At 38.6% G+C, this 15,566-nt stretch overlaps 1 protein-coding gene across 3 annotated transcripts in view; it reads right to left on the bottom strand.

Moving 5' to 3' along the window:
- The window catches only part of COL26A1 (collagen type XXVI alpha 1 chain), a 2,134,825-nt gene that overhangs the window by 119,771 nt on the left and 1,999,488 nt on the right, over window positions 1-15,566 (bottom strand). For all 3 annotated transcript variants that reach the window (XM_044054034.1, XM_044054035.1, XM_044054032.1), the window contains exons 9-10: window positions 15,097-15,189; window positions 5,586-5,647 (exon numbers count right to left, since the gene is read on the bottom strand). In XM_044054034.1, coding sequence (XP_043909969.1) covers window positions 5,586-5,647; window positions 15,097-15,189 — 155 coding nt within the window. The remainder of the gene's footprint in view (window positions 1-5,585; window positions 5,648-15,096; window positions 15,190-15,566) is intronic.

The raw sequence follows: 15,566 nt of genomic DNA on the forward strand, positions 1-15,566 counted from the left end.
TTGAAGTAGTAGATTTTTTGTCAAGCCTTATACTGTGTTTGGTTTTATTTCTTCTGTCTGTAGTGTAAATGTTTTTCCTGGGATTAGGTGGTGTGCACACTTTCTAAGTACCATTAATTGCCTGCTGTTTTTATTTGCTGGGTTAAGTTTAACACTTTTTTCTCCTGAGAGAAACATATTCATTCAGTGTATTGCTAAAGGCTTTATTAAAGTTGAGGGTGCCTTCATCTAAAGTTGGATTTTTTAACATATTCCAGTTGTATTGCTTGAGTGTGGAGATGAAACTGTCTACATTAAAATTTGATAGGTTACGCACATTCATGTTTGCGTAATGTTTTATTGGACCGCATACAAGCCTGTTCACAAAACTGGGCAAGTGGTCACTTAGGTTTGTTAGATATTGTGCCATAGTTATAGATATTATTGTGTTTAATTGAGAGAATTCAGTCTACAGTGGAGGCCTTAGAGGAGAGCTTGCTATATCTTGTTGGTGTATTGATGAACTGAGAGAAACCATACAGGTTAATACTGGTGGTAGGGTTATCGGACAAAAATTTGGACCCAGTTAATGTTAAGGTCCCCAAGGATGATGGTTTCTTGGGGTATATTGGCAGATGCCCAGGACAGTATATCCTCTGGTGTGCTGATGTTACTGTTATGGGGAATATATAAGACTATGATGCATATGGTTTTAAAAGAGTTTAGCTTGAGTAAGACAATAAGAGTTTCTGCATTACTGAATGAGCGATGCCTTTTCTGATAAAGGGATAGGTTCAGGTGTTTTCGATATATAATAGTACCCCATATGCTTTTTTGGATATATGGCCTGCTCGAGTGTCTCTGACTTTGGTTTTAGCCACCCCAAGGATGTCAGGGTTGTAATGAAATATGAAAGCATACAGTTTATTTACTTTTTTATAGATGCTACAATGGTTAATGTTTATAAATTTTAGACTCTTAACTGAATTGCTGGACTAAACTGTTACATTATTAATGATTGTGTGGGCCATTATTGCAGAAGCCATTGTGGCTGGACCTGGGTTGGGTGAATGTCGTCACATAGTTGCAGACTTGGAATATACAGTGTCACTTGGTTTTACATTTGTTCTGTGTGACTAATTAGTGGGTTGGATTACTTTTATACATGTTTGTTTGAAAAGATGGATGTCAGACAGGTATAAAAGATTGTGTGCTGTACTGTATAAAATATGGTAGTAATTGCCACTGGAAACAATGGGCTGAGCATTGGGCATAGCACTGGTGCTGTGAGGTGTATGATAGTTGGTTATGTATGCAAGAAAGAGGAAGGAAGTGAATTGTAGTACTTTGAATAGCATGCTAATTATTATGCAAGTATTCAGTTATCATCAAAACACATTGTAAAAAAAATTATTAAGGTATGCTTAATATACATTTTTCTTTGTTGTGCTGCACTTTTCTCTCATGCCTATGAGTGGTTCACAAAAATATTTTATTCATGTAGCAGAAAAGTGGAAGAAGGGTCATTGTCATGCTGTGTAATGAAGAGATATGATGCTATTTGAGTCCTCATAGGTTGGAGCCTGGAGATCACACTCAGCAAAGAACCATTTGGTTGTGGTAGCAGGTTTGCATGCACCACAGAAACTCTATTGCATACTTCCATTTTGTTGACCACCTTTGTCCCACTAGGCTTGTAGCCACTTTTCCGGGGAGACCCAAGATGGTATTTACAAACTAAAGAGAAATTTGGCCAGGGCACTGGGGTACTTGTCATACTCTTTGGAGCTGCTAGATGGTGCTGGAGTGCTCAAGAGGCCTAAGAGAAACAGCAGCATTCAGGAGGAGTCAAAAGCTATGGGGAGTTTGGAGATGGAAAAGGAGAATTTGGAGAAAAATTTGTTCAAAAAATGCGTATCAGAATGCAAATAAATATTTGTTTGTCGTGGATGTTACAAATAAGCAACATTTAGCTCAATCAACAGAGAATGAAGTAAGAATGTCCATTAAAGTGGTGCAGATAACAGAACTCGTGTCAGGAGATACTGCAGATGGTGTTTTGTTGAAAGTAATTGAGCAGGAGGATCAAGGAGGCAGTTCTGCTGTTTCATGGGGTGAAATGGCAGATACATTTTTCGGAAGTGCTGAGGATAGTAATGTGGAGAAAGAACGAGGTGATGCGGCAGCAGAAAATGCAGCAGCTAACTTATTCAGCAGTGACAGAACGTAAAAGAGGAAAGCAGCAACAATTTGAGGAGGATTCTGGTATTGCTGCAGCAGTAAATGCAGTGATTAAGACTTAAGCAACAGTGGCAGCAGTCAAAAAAAAAAGAAACCAGCAACAAACTGCAAGCAAGAAGGTATGTGGCAGAATGTAACCAGTGTGGGGAGAAGGGACACACAGCAAGGCGGTGTGTGCCTGAATGTAACCAGTATGGAGAGAAAGGACATACAGCAAGAAGGCGTGTGCCTGAATCTAACTAATGTGGCGAAAAAGGACATTCAGCCACATGCCTTCTAGCTGTATGTAACCAGTGTGGGGAGAAAGGACATACAGTAAGAGGGTATGTGGTAGAATGTAACCAGTGTGGGAAGAAAGGGCATACAGCAAGAAGTTGTGCGGCTGACTGTAACCAGTGTGGAGAGAAAGGACACAGCAAGAAGGTGTGTGTCCATGAATGTAACCAGTGTGGGAAGGAAGGGCATACAGCAAGAAGGTGTGTGCCTGAATGTAACCAGTGTGGAAAGAAAGGACATACAGTAAGAAGGTGTGTGGCTGAATGTAACCAGAGTGGAAAGAAAGGACATACAGCAAGAAGGTGTGTGGATGAATGCTGGTTGTTTAAATAAAGGGATACTTTTCAATAAACTGTCATAAGCAAAGAATAAATAATGATAATGGGGAAACTGAAGAAAACATTCATGAGTATGTACAAGAGGCTGAGGGAGCGGGTGAGCTAGGTAAAGAAGAAAACAAAATGGAGGGGAAAATGGCAGACAGAGCTTGCATGCAGGAACAGAGGTCAGGAAAATGGATTGACACTAAGAATTTTTTGAAGTTCTAGTCAGTAAAAAATCTGATTCTGAATATCAAGGATTATTTGTACATAAATGCAGGAAAATATTCAATAGGAGAAAGAGGAAAATAAAATTATCAGGCCCAGATGGTATAGGGTATAGAATGTATAAGAAATTACTGGACTGACAAATAGGGTATTTTGTAAATGTACTGAATGAATACTTGAATGAAGGTTCGGTTTATGGAGAGTTACATAGTGTGATATTAAAATTTACAAGGAAGAAAGATAAAAAGAACAAAATAAAAAAAATGGAGACCCATTAACCTAAATAACACAGATTATAAAACTTTTATTGGAATAATACAGTGGAGAATGGAAGGAAAGATGAGGGATATTATGAAAGAAAGTATACATGGTATAAAAGGAAAGGGATATGTGATGTTAACAAGTCATTTGATACTGTAGGACATGATGCTTTGTGGGGCATTATGAAGAAGTATGGAACAGGTAATAGAATTAGGTAGCATATCAGAATGAGAGAGTGAGACTGTTAGCAAATGGGGGTTGAATAAAGAAATATGTATGAAGTATAAGACAAGGACGCTCTAGGAATGCAGCATTATTTGCACCGGTGATGAATGTGAAAGTGAATGAAGTAGCTTACAAAATGAAAGATGTGATGGAAAAGCAGATGAAGATATCAGTAGTTTTGACATGTACAGATGACATAGACGTAGTTGCTAAGAGCAAAATATGGTAATATGATAATATGGTATGAAATGCTGAAAATTTGTGGTGTAAAATTTTCAATTAATGAAATGTCACTGCTAGGAATAACATTTGGTTCAATTATGTAATTATGATGCAATGGGGAGGGTTGATAAATAAAAAAATAGGTCTTCTTTGGAGGATGTCTTGAGTAGGGTTCAGGAAAAAAGTTATATCTAGTGAATTCAATATTAATGGGAAAAATACGTCATACTTTTATATAATCCCAGTAAAATATGAAAAGAAAATTGTGTAATTAGTGTTTTCTTTCATATGGGGTTCAGCATTTATTTTTTATTTATTTAACATTTATTGAACATTTGTTTACCAGGAAAGTCCAACTGGGACATTTACACATGTAACCTAGTGAAATCAGTACTGATGTTTTTCTTCTCCCCTACTTCATCCAGGGGTGCTGAACTTCTGCCTTCCCCCCTTGAACCCATACACTCCTCCTCCTATGGACCAATGAAATCCTTATGAAAAGTGAGCACCCTCATCCTCATCAGAGAAGGATTGTCTTGTATGCCACGATCACTGTTCATATTGAGAGGTGAGAATCAGGAGGCAGGCATCATATATGCAAGCCTATGGATGCCGATTTTAGACATGCGAGGAGGGAAATACCTGGTTATATTGGATCATTTGTATGACATGTTTAGCACCATTTGTGGTGATCTACCTTCACTTTGTCTCCTAACTAGCAAGTAAATGGTAGCCTGCTTTGTGTTTGGGTTTCACCAACACATTCCACTGGGAGGCACCCAATGACATTCAACCCCCCCCCCCCACTAGACAAGTCAGTGCAGCTTCTAATTTCTCTGCTTGTGTTCCTCTGCTCTTTCAGTGTATGAGCTGCTAATCAAAGTCAAAGTCATCAGTGTCACAGCCAGGGCCTCATCCCTCTATGCAGCAGAGCTGGCTGGACTTTGACTGATTTGATAGCAATGCCCTAATCGCTTCATTAGTGGAAGAGAGTTAAGGTAATATCTGAAGTTATGGCATGCCGGGATTACTAGAGTTCATTATAAATAGCCATTAAATTTCTCTGACATACCACAAATCAAAATCATCAGTTTGACCATGACATTCCCAGAAAGCAACCGAGACACCCAATGTTTACTGCAAGGGAAGTTATAATTGCTGCACACCTGACTAAAGAATCACAACTGACTTTGTATCCAACACCTTGCCCACAGTACCTTCTCCACTACTTTCATTCTGCTGACTTGTCAGTGAACTGCAGAATATGATGGCCATGGTAACTAGTAGTCTGGTTGTTTTGCACCTTCTGTGTAATTATTCATGACATCATTCCCAAACCCAAGTGACTTTTTATCTTTTAGTGGGTGACTGGCATAATCTTACTCTCCGCATTCATAAATTCCTGAGTCACCTCCACACTGCTGTACCATCAAGCAGTTGGATTTTTACACCATTAACAATTTAGCAGTTGAATTTTACAGATAATTTTTGTCTGTACTGTGGCTCAAGTTTATGATATGACTTAAAATGTCATCATTTAAATAAATAAATGAGTGGAAAACTGAGCACATATATAATACAGGTGCAGGAATCTCTTTTCTAAGAAGCTTGCAAGTTCACAAAAGAATTTCTGAGTTGTACTGAAAGGAGAGCAATATTTGCTACTTGCAAACATTTATAAATTTTGAGGTAAAAACTATCACTTCCAATCCCCTAGTCCCTCCTTCCCTCATTTTGTAAAGTCAAACAGACATTTGTAAATTTTATATTAATTTGAACTTATTATGAAATCAATGTCCTTAGAATTAATAATAGAGAGCTTAACCTACTCACATCTACTCCGGGCAGTCCAGTGGGTCCAGGAGGGCCAGAAGGTCCTGTAGGTCCAGGTGGTCCTAATAAAAATACAACAATAATTCAGAATTTCAGATGGATGCTAACAATAACTCTTTTTAGATCATCTTGTCAAATACAATTGTAAATCTGATACACAATGTACACATTGTACACAATGATACACAATGTAATACCTTTATTTGTGGCTATAAATATGAATGGTGAAGTCTGTCATATCAATTACAAGGGTTATTTATTTATTTATTCAAATTTCACACAATATTCATATGCATCCACATACCATTTCCACTAAGAATTATACTTTCTTTGCCATATTTAGTGCTTAAAACTGGAACTGTGTTTTATAAAGGGGTTTAAAACTATTGATTTTTGGTACTATTTAATGTGTAGGCTTTATAATTGTTTTAGTAGGTATTTCTAGGCAGTATATGAAATATCATTTTCCAAGCTGTTTAAGTCTGCTGTAGGTAAAGCAGAAACATTTTTGTAGAACTTAAGCACCAAACAGGGGTAGTTAAATGCAACAGCACTACAGTGTAAACCAGAAGAAATAGCTGATAAATGTATGACATTATTAAATGTGATTTTCTCAACATGCCAACACAAGTAGGCTAGCGGCCACAGCACGGTGACAACAAAGAAAATGTTAGCAGCAGTATCCTGCCAGTAGAGTGGCAAATATAATTGCACTTGGGTGAAACATGTTGAGCTTAAAATAAATCTTTGGACATGGGCAACTCCCTCAAAATAAACACACGTTAAGTCATAGTGAAAAGCAAGTCAATCTCTCTGCCTATGATGGACTAATTTTTTTAACAAAGTGTTTTGGTTGAACAGCCACAAATTTGCTTTCAGCACAGGTTGAAAGCATCAATACATTGAAAATTGAGGCTTCAAATCCATACCTGTTAGTAACTGTACCTCTGCTAATTTACTCTCTCTAGTATCACTACAACCCATCACAAACTACAAAAATCAGTAGGCACAAAACTTAGCTGAAAGAATATGATTCAAAAATATTGACATGCAGTGCTAACATCTGAACAAACACATTGGAAAAATAAAGCACTACAATGTCAGATTGTAATTATACCTCATTCATAGACCCCTTAATCTTAATCACAAGCACTGCTTGGTCAGAGACACTTTACAGCAGTGTTTATCCATAAAGTTTCCAGTATATACAGTACCATGATTATGTTTAGAAATCTAGGAAAGAACAGGGTTGTTATACATTTCTTGACATCAGAAAGATACTTAACAAGCTTTTGTTAATCACCTCTATGCACCATTTATCTCATTAACAGCTATCAGTGGACACCACAAAAAGTGGAAGGCAGCACTAAGAGCTTTAAAACATGACACGCTTCATTCTAACTTTTTCTTTTTAGCTGAATGAAGTGTGCAACATGTTTAAAACTCTGCACTTTCCACTGCTGTTCTCTGGAGGCTGTTCTCTGTGTGGCAACCATAAGCATTTTACAGCTTTCAAAGCTGTACAACACTTAGTGCTCCTACACTTTTTATTTAATTATTGTAGTACATGAAAACAGGCTAAGCTCTGTGCACTACAAAGAACTATAACTGGATCTCACTAATGACAACCCCAGCATAACCCAGCATGGAAAAAGAGACATATACAGAATGCTCAGCATACGTAGATTATTAAGGCATAAAGAAATTAGTCTTAGGTTCATAGGTTCATAGGTTTATACTAGGCTATCTGCCCTAAGGCATTTATAAGCCTAGCCCAAAGTTTTGTGGCTTACGCCACCCCTTATGTTAAAAAATACTATGCCCATTAGTTTGTTGTGCCTCTGTCCAGCAGTGACACAGAGATGATTCCCGGGGTAAACCTACGATCTCCCATCCACCGGTCAAGATTTCTCTTGAACAGAGCCAGCGAGGTGCTCTGCCTCACATGGACTGGGATTCTATTCCACAGCATAGGGAGTCTCTGGGTGACAAATCTATCCCTCCAGCATGTCCTATTTATATCCGTGCTAAGGTTTAAGTCGCTTGCTCTAGTGGATCTGGTAGATTTGGATTTTTTGAGGTGGAGCATGTCCATTAATTCTGGGTTGGACATGGCCTTGTATGTCAGGCACAGGTCACCTCTGAGCAGGTGGTATGCAACTGAATAGAGCTGGAGTTTCTTCAGTCTGGTAGCATATCACAGATTTTGGAGTCCCTTTATCCTTTTGGTGAGGAACTTTTGGGGTCTCTCCAATTGCTACAGGTGTCGGGTGAGATACATCCCGAATGGGGCATTGTACTCGATCATTGGTCTGATAAGTGAAGAGTACAGGGGAACAATGACCTCACTTGATCTGGATGTGAATCCCTTCATGATCAGGTGGGCAATGTAGAAGGTCTTTCTAACCACTTTAGCAATGTGAGTGTCAAAAGAAAGGCCACTGTCAACCTGGGTCCCCAGGTCCCTGATAACATCTTCTGTGCTTAATGGATTGCCACCTATATGGTAGCTTGGGGTTACCTTGTTTTTCCCGAAGGGTATGACTATACATTTTTTGGCATTTAACTTCAGGCCATGGCTCTGGCACCAGTTATCAGTTTCCGTGAGACCCCTCTGAAGGATATCTGTGTCCGATGTACTTTCCACTATGGCACCCAGTTTGCAGTAATCTGCAAACTTTGTCAGCCATAGTCCTCCTATGTTTGCCTGTACTTCTGAGAAGTAGATGCCGAACAACAGGGGGCCAAGGACTGAGCCCTGTGGGACCCCACTTGTGACCGGCTTGGAGTCTGACATGGCGCTGGCAACTCTAACCCTGTGGGTTCTGTCCTTTAGCCAGTTTGCAACCCATCTTGTGACATATGGGTTTACATTTAAGCTGGTAAGTTTCTCTATAATACCCGAGTGGGGTATTGTGTCAAAAGCTTTTGCAAGGTCAAGGTAGGCTGTATGGACTGCCTTTCCCTCATCAATGGCCTTGGTGACTGTTTCGAAGAAGTCGACCAAGTTCAAAAGGCATGATCTGCCCTTGACAAAGCCAAACTGGGTCGGGTCCAATGTCTGCAAGTCCCCTATGTCTTTGTTTATGAGTTCCATTATGATCCTCTCCATAGCTTTGCAGACCAGGCTTGTTAAGCTTATGGGGCGGTAATTTCTAGGGTCCGTAGAGGTACCGCCTTTGTGGAGTGGGACCACAGTTGCCGTACGCCACTCCTTGGGCACGTATCCTGTGGTAAGGCTAAGATTAAACAGCTGCCTTATATGCGGGTTTAGTTCCTCATTGAGTTTGTGTAGCACACAGCCGGGGACACCATCCGGTCCCATTGATGCTGTGTTTTTAGCTTTAGAGAGAGCAGCTTTCACCTGCGCATTAGAGAGTCTTGAATTATACAATAATGGCTCATTACTATTTAAATATGAGCATGTTGATTGGACAGCCCAACCAGCGTGCGCATTGTAAATCAAGCATATACCAATAGAAAAAAGTTCGGCCACTGAACTACCATTGAGCAGACAGACTTCTATTAGTATATGCTAAGGGACAGAGAAAAATACAAGAAAAATCAGGTACATTCGGCAAAATTGAAGAGTCAAAAATGTACATGATTTTTTGCACTGTCCCTCACCAAATACCGTCAGCATACCTCTCAAATGTCCAGAGTTTTGTCTTACAGTTTGGTCTGTTCCTCATAAAACTGCAGTTTTTTGGCAAGCCACTAGGGACTGAAGTTACTAAATAATGATAGACATTTCAGGTTCAGGCATTCTGAAAATGCACACTACCATCCAACATGACTGGTTCCATACCTTACACAAATTGCTTTCCTGACCTGGTTCTGGTTATCCTGGAGACTGAACTAGATAAAGTCAGTATATGAGACGGAATGATAATTTATTCTTGGGCTGAAGCTTCAATTAAAATTATTCATTTAGTACATATTTTTGTGAGTTTTATGGGAGTGGGACCATCAGTTACTACACAAATCTCCTCCTCAATCTTTTTCTCATCTACAGTATCCCTTCTGGAGTACCGGCTTGCCACTTATTAGTACTGATAGGATGGACTCGTTTCTTTATGTAGACTGGAGGAGACAGATGGAAGATGAAGGTATTATGGCACAGAGTTACTATGCAGCTTAGCCAGCCCTGATGTGATGTTAGTTTACATCTTTAGGTGACCATGCAATGCTGCTCCAATCTACATGGGACATACCTTTTTGTAAATACCTGTTATAACAGTTCTGGTTTCACTACTTTGGAACATGACCTGGTGCAATCGCAGTACACCTTACTCTCCATCCACTGAAATGGGTGGGCAGGCAGACACTGCTTCATCATTGCATATTTTTGTGATCACTGGTTGTCCCATTGCCTGAGGCACTATTCATACCCAAGTTGTATGAGTTACTCTCTGGAATCCCACTTCTACAGCAAGCAGTTGACAATTCAGTACATAACTTAAGTAAGTCTTTATCTCCACTAGCTACTCTGATTCTCTGTTCAACAGACCTTTATGTTAACGGACCCTAAGATTCTTGCAAATAAGTTCCACATTCATAAATGATATTTGTAAATGAACACTTTTATCTAAAAGCGTACTTATTTGTAATCTCAAATGATATTTTCAGAACTCACAAGGCATATCTGTTAATGATAATGACTTAATCCTTATAAAACCCTTATTTAATACACTAATATTTAAATTTCTGTTTGTAAGGATTTTGAAATGTTACACAAGAAATATGTCTCAAATTCTGTTCAGTGAAACGTAATAGACAAAATAATTAAATTATACTCAGTGGGAGTGGAAAACTTCCCAAAACTTCATGTAATCTTATCATTAACCATCAAATCAGCCAATAACGTAGCAGGTTAAAGCTACCACAAATGTTGAGCATTACATCTCTGACAAGGCTAAACTCTTGAAATAATCAGATGGATGACAAATTTGTCCAGTGTGAAAGCAGATTGTGTGTGTGCAACACCTGCATAAAATAAATAAAAAAAAAAATAAATAAAAATCAGATCTCACGATCATCAAAAAATCATTAGATCTGATAAAGCCCAAATATTGGCAAAAACAATCATCTGCTTAATGTCTTTTATTTTTAATAACAAAGTATTGATTTTAAACAAGTTATAAGTGCTCAGCTAAGCTTGTCTACAGTTTATGGTTCTTTTTTTCCTGATTTCAAGGACTCTCGGCACATTTATTCCTCAGAAAGAATCAGTCTTTCTTGTGATTTTATGTTTTTTGTTACGGGTAGGAAACATTTTAACCCAAGGCTACAAAACTAATGTACCTCACAGTAAGTATTCTTTTTTCTTTATGCTGGTCCTGTCTGTCTATCAGGGGACTGAAGTCATGTAGAAAAACAATTTGGAATAATGTTGATCACAACAATAAATGGAACCCCCCCCCCCAAGAAATGCTATGCTTAAACTGAATAAAATCCTACTCAAAAACAACAAGAGGCAACAAACTATCACAGAAGCAGCTTTAATAAAATTGAAAAAAAAAATTACACTCTCACATCAGGAATATTTTATAATGGATAAACCTGAACAAATTAAAAACAGTCTCTCCAAATCTGAAACTTTCATTAATTCAAAAAGCTTAAGAAACTTGCAAGAGATCTTCTCATCTCTTGCAAGTTTCATAAGCTTTTTGCATTAATGTTGTTGTTGTGTGTTTCGGCTTATCCCAGTTAGGGGTCACCACAGTGGAACTCCGGTTCGCTAATGTTTGGTAGTGGATTTTTTCGTGCCGAGTTACCAGCCCTGATGCACAACCTTCAACGAAGGCACGCCCATTCAAGCATGCCTCCACACAGAAGACGCTCTAGCTGAGAATCGAATGCAACAACATCTTGCTGTGAGGCAACAACGCTACCACAGCACCACTACCGCAGGTTTTTGCATTAATATGGTATTTCTAAGTCTGTGGTCTGACCTGGCCCCCTATGGAACTTCATCTACATACACTGCCATGATTTTTTAAGTCAGTGTATTTTATTCCTTGTGAGCTGGGCTTTAACTTCAGTGACTTGAAATTGATATGTGTGTGTCTTACACCTTCATTTTCCACTGTCTTCCACATCCTTGATTGTGTCATCACCTCCCTTTGCAGTCTTGTTTATGTTATATGTTTGCGTGGTCCTACTGCCTCTCTTCTACCCTGTCTTAATCATACTTCCTTCCATAAGTACCATCTCTGTATATCTGTATCCTTTAGGACCATGCATAAATGCATGCATTCCTTTGGATCCACCTTCCTGATTGTTTGAAATTATATTTCTTGTTTAATACAGCAACATTTGTTAGAATTAATTTTAAACTTACAGTTTTTAACATTTTTCCAGTAGGCATTGAAACATAATACAGTAACTAGTAATTGCAAAAATGCCCATTTCAGAACATTTCAATCATAAAAGGCCACTCAAACTGCTGCCAAGATAATCTACCAATATCCATACTGATTTACAAATGCAGTGCCTGCTGCCCTTCAAGAATAAATGGCCTATGTTGCATTAAAAATTATTATGCTGGGTGTGGAAGCCGCGGTGGTGCAGCGGTAGCTTTGTCGCCTCACAGCAAGAGGTTCTCCCATTCGATTCTCGGCTGGAGCTCCTTCTGTGTGGAGTCTGCATGTCCTCCCCATGGTCGAGTAGCATTTGAAAGACATGCGTGAATGGGCGTGCCTTCATTGAAGGTTGGGCGTCGAGCTGGCACCTCGGCACTGTAAAAATCTACTGCCAATCATTAGCAGACCGGAGTTCCGCTGTAGCGACCCCTAACCGGGAAAACCTGAAAGAAAAACAACAACAGCAACTGCCATAACATTTCCTGAATTAGATCAGCTGTTCTATAGGAAATGGCTAGGAAAAAAAAAAACATGGAGGTTCATAGTTAAAGAGACCATTAAGGAATCTAGTCCAAATATCCCAAATTGCTCCAAACTACTGTGGGGTTAAGTGACTTGTGCAAGATCATAAAATAGTCAAATAAGAAGAAGGGAAATCAAACTCTGTACTGTAGGAACTATAGCTCACAGCCTTAACCCTCTGTGCAAACTCCCATACTAAAGTAAAAAGAGAGGGGCAGGTTACAAACTTAATATCCTTAACACAGGAAACAGCAACAATAAACACAATGTTCATAAATTACAAGTAGAACAGTGGGATGCAGGAACCAACTATTTATACAGATACACACAAATGTGACCATCAGTTACAGCTTGCTGAAAGTTACATAACAGGCAAATGAAGTTAAAAGGGTTCAAAACCCTGCAGTTTTGACTATAAAAACAGTCCATTAATATCTCACAGAATGAGCTGCCAGACAAATCTAATTTACCTGAAAAGTTAACAGAACATTTTTGCAGCAACATGCATTTTCTGAATAGCAAAACTATGAAACTCTAATAACTGTCCTTACTGACTAAATATAATCCTCAGTGATTTATCATATAATGACATCATTAATGATGTGCTGGTAGTTGGTGCAGAAGATTAAGGTTCCAAGCTCTTAATGAGCTTCTTCCTGTCAGCAAGAGTGCAGGGTTTGACTCTTTCAGCCTCCACTTGCCTACCGTGAAACTCTGAGCAAGTCACTTAACTAGACAGTGCTCTTAGGATGATCCTGGAAAGAAATTAACATTTTCTGAAATAAATAAGACATTGTATGAATGTTTATATGTAGTGACTAAGAATTATGAAACTCTAATGCTGGCATTATTTATGGTGACTTACTGTGTGGAGTTCAAGCATGACTTTGTGGGAGAGTACACAGGATCACATGCACACATGCAGGGGTGTACGAGAGCACACACACACACACACACACACACAGACACACACACACACACACACACACACACACACACACACACACACACACACACACACACACACACACCTATAAAACTGTTATTGCTGTAATCCTGCTGTCTGTGTTCCACACAATGGAAGTCAGTCTCCTGCTTCAGTGTGTGTGGATTCAAGTCTCAGTGCTTTAGTCTCCTGTTTCAGCCCGTGTGGATTCAAGTCTCAGTGCTTCATTCAAAGCAGTCCAACTCCTATTTCTTGTTACTGGCTGCTACTAGCCCATTTGGCTGTACTGTGGGAGGAACTTCCTATACATTGGTTTTTGAAAGAGACTTTTTAAAAAAAACTGTTATCCTTTTATGCAATTCATTCTATAGACGTGAATCCATTAAAATTACATTTTTGCCTAAGCATGGTCCCCCGAAGGTGTGGTCCCTGGGCACTCACCCGTTTTGTCACTATTATAATCTGCCAATGCCTACTGCAGCCTTGGCAAGGAGCTGCTCATCACACACACTTGCCTGACTGCAGTCAGTCTTAATGAGCCTTGGGGTTCATCTTGCATGAAACAGAGATGGGTTAGCTACCATTGTGGATGAAACATTTCTGAACCCCTGGGTATGTTAATGAATCAAGGAAAACAACTAAATCCAAACAGCCAAACGTAGAAATGGTAATATAAACAAAAAGCTAAAAATCAGTAGACTAAAAATAATCCCCATATAAAAACTGTTACGTTTATGAATCCTCAAGCTAATGATAGACAATTTATTTTTCAAAACACCTTTCATATCACAAAATGGTCTTCAGAGTTCTGAAGCACAATGTAGGAAGTTTATCACATAACCATTTCCTTGGAGTAGGTAATTTATTTTGAAATTTAACAGGAGATTTTTTTTTCCATAATCAAAGCGATGTACTCATGGGTAGTTGTAGTAGTAGTATTACTCCCCGGAGATGTAAGATCATACTTTAACGCTCTTAAATAGACGACTAATGTCACTGAAGTAGAAAAGCATGAATACATGGGTACTGTACTCATTCTAGAAAAAAGTAATCATCTTGGATTCCACTGTAGGTTTGTAATGCAGTAGTAAGTAAAAATATGTGCTATTACTTTGCTACAGATCATTCATTTGAAGGAAATAGTTGCACATATATTTACATATAATTATTAAAAACTTTCAGATATGCTGAAAATTAACTGAAGCTCATACAACTGAATTGTTTGAGTTTCTTTTTTCAGCTGGGCACCAGGACAGCAGACAAAAAATTGGTCTATATGTTTGCAATGGCTGCATTTCCAGTGAACGGACATACGACATTTTATTTAATTTTGTATTTTATTAATTTGTTAACAAGGTTATGACAGTTGGGCAGTAGTGTCCGTTTTCGAGGGCATTCTGAGAGTGCTGTCTAATTAAGTTGCTTGAGTCATACATTAGGCAAATAGCGATGGAAGAAATCATAGCCTGTACCCTTGGCTATAACTGATTTGGACTCAGGAAAATTCCAAAGGTGAAACACAGCCCATGCTAGATACTTTTTACTGAAACTATATTAGGTTGTTGTGTTAAGCACATCTATGTAGACAGTCAGAGTTGCTTTTGACTTGGATTTGCAAGTACTGAAATGAATACAGGTAATGGTTAAACACTAAATTATGGAATGATCTTAATGTTACCTGGAGGTCCCATGGCACCTGCTGATCCACGGGGTCCTGGAAGGCCTGCTAATATGGTATCAGTAAGCACGGATGCTAGAGGAGGTTCTCCATCTGTGGTGAACAGCAAAGAAACATTAAAATATGTCCAGCAAGCCAAATTTTTAACTTAGAAAGAAATGAGTAATTCAGTGTTCAGTAGTGCAAATTTCTGATAACAGATTTCAGCTTACTTCCTAATGCTGTAACACATTTCCAATACTAATCCATTAAAATACAAGTGCTGTGTTTCTGAAGACATACATAAGAACATAAACTAATGACTAATAATACAGTGCTTCAGCACCACCTTCCATCCATCATTCATTGCTGGGGTGAAACAGCTATAAAACACTACTGAGATTTAAATGCATGCTTTTTTTTCTTTATATTTTGTACAGGAGGAAATTCATATTTACTATATTTTTTCATACAGAGGAATAAGTTGTGCT

Source organism: Protopterus annectens, chromosome 13.part0 (assembly GCF_019279795.1).
Source record: "Protopterus annectens isolate FY-2018-M chromosome 13.part0, PAN1.0, whole genome shotgun sequence".
Taxonomy (NCBI): domain Eukaryota; kingdom Metazoa; phylum Chordata; order Ceratodontiformes; family Protopteridae; genus Protopterus; species Protopterus annectens.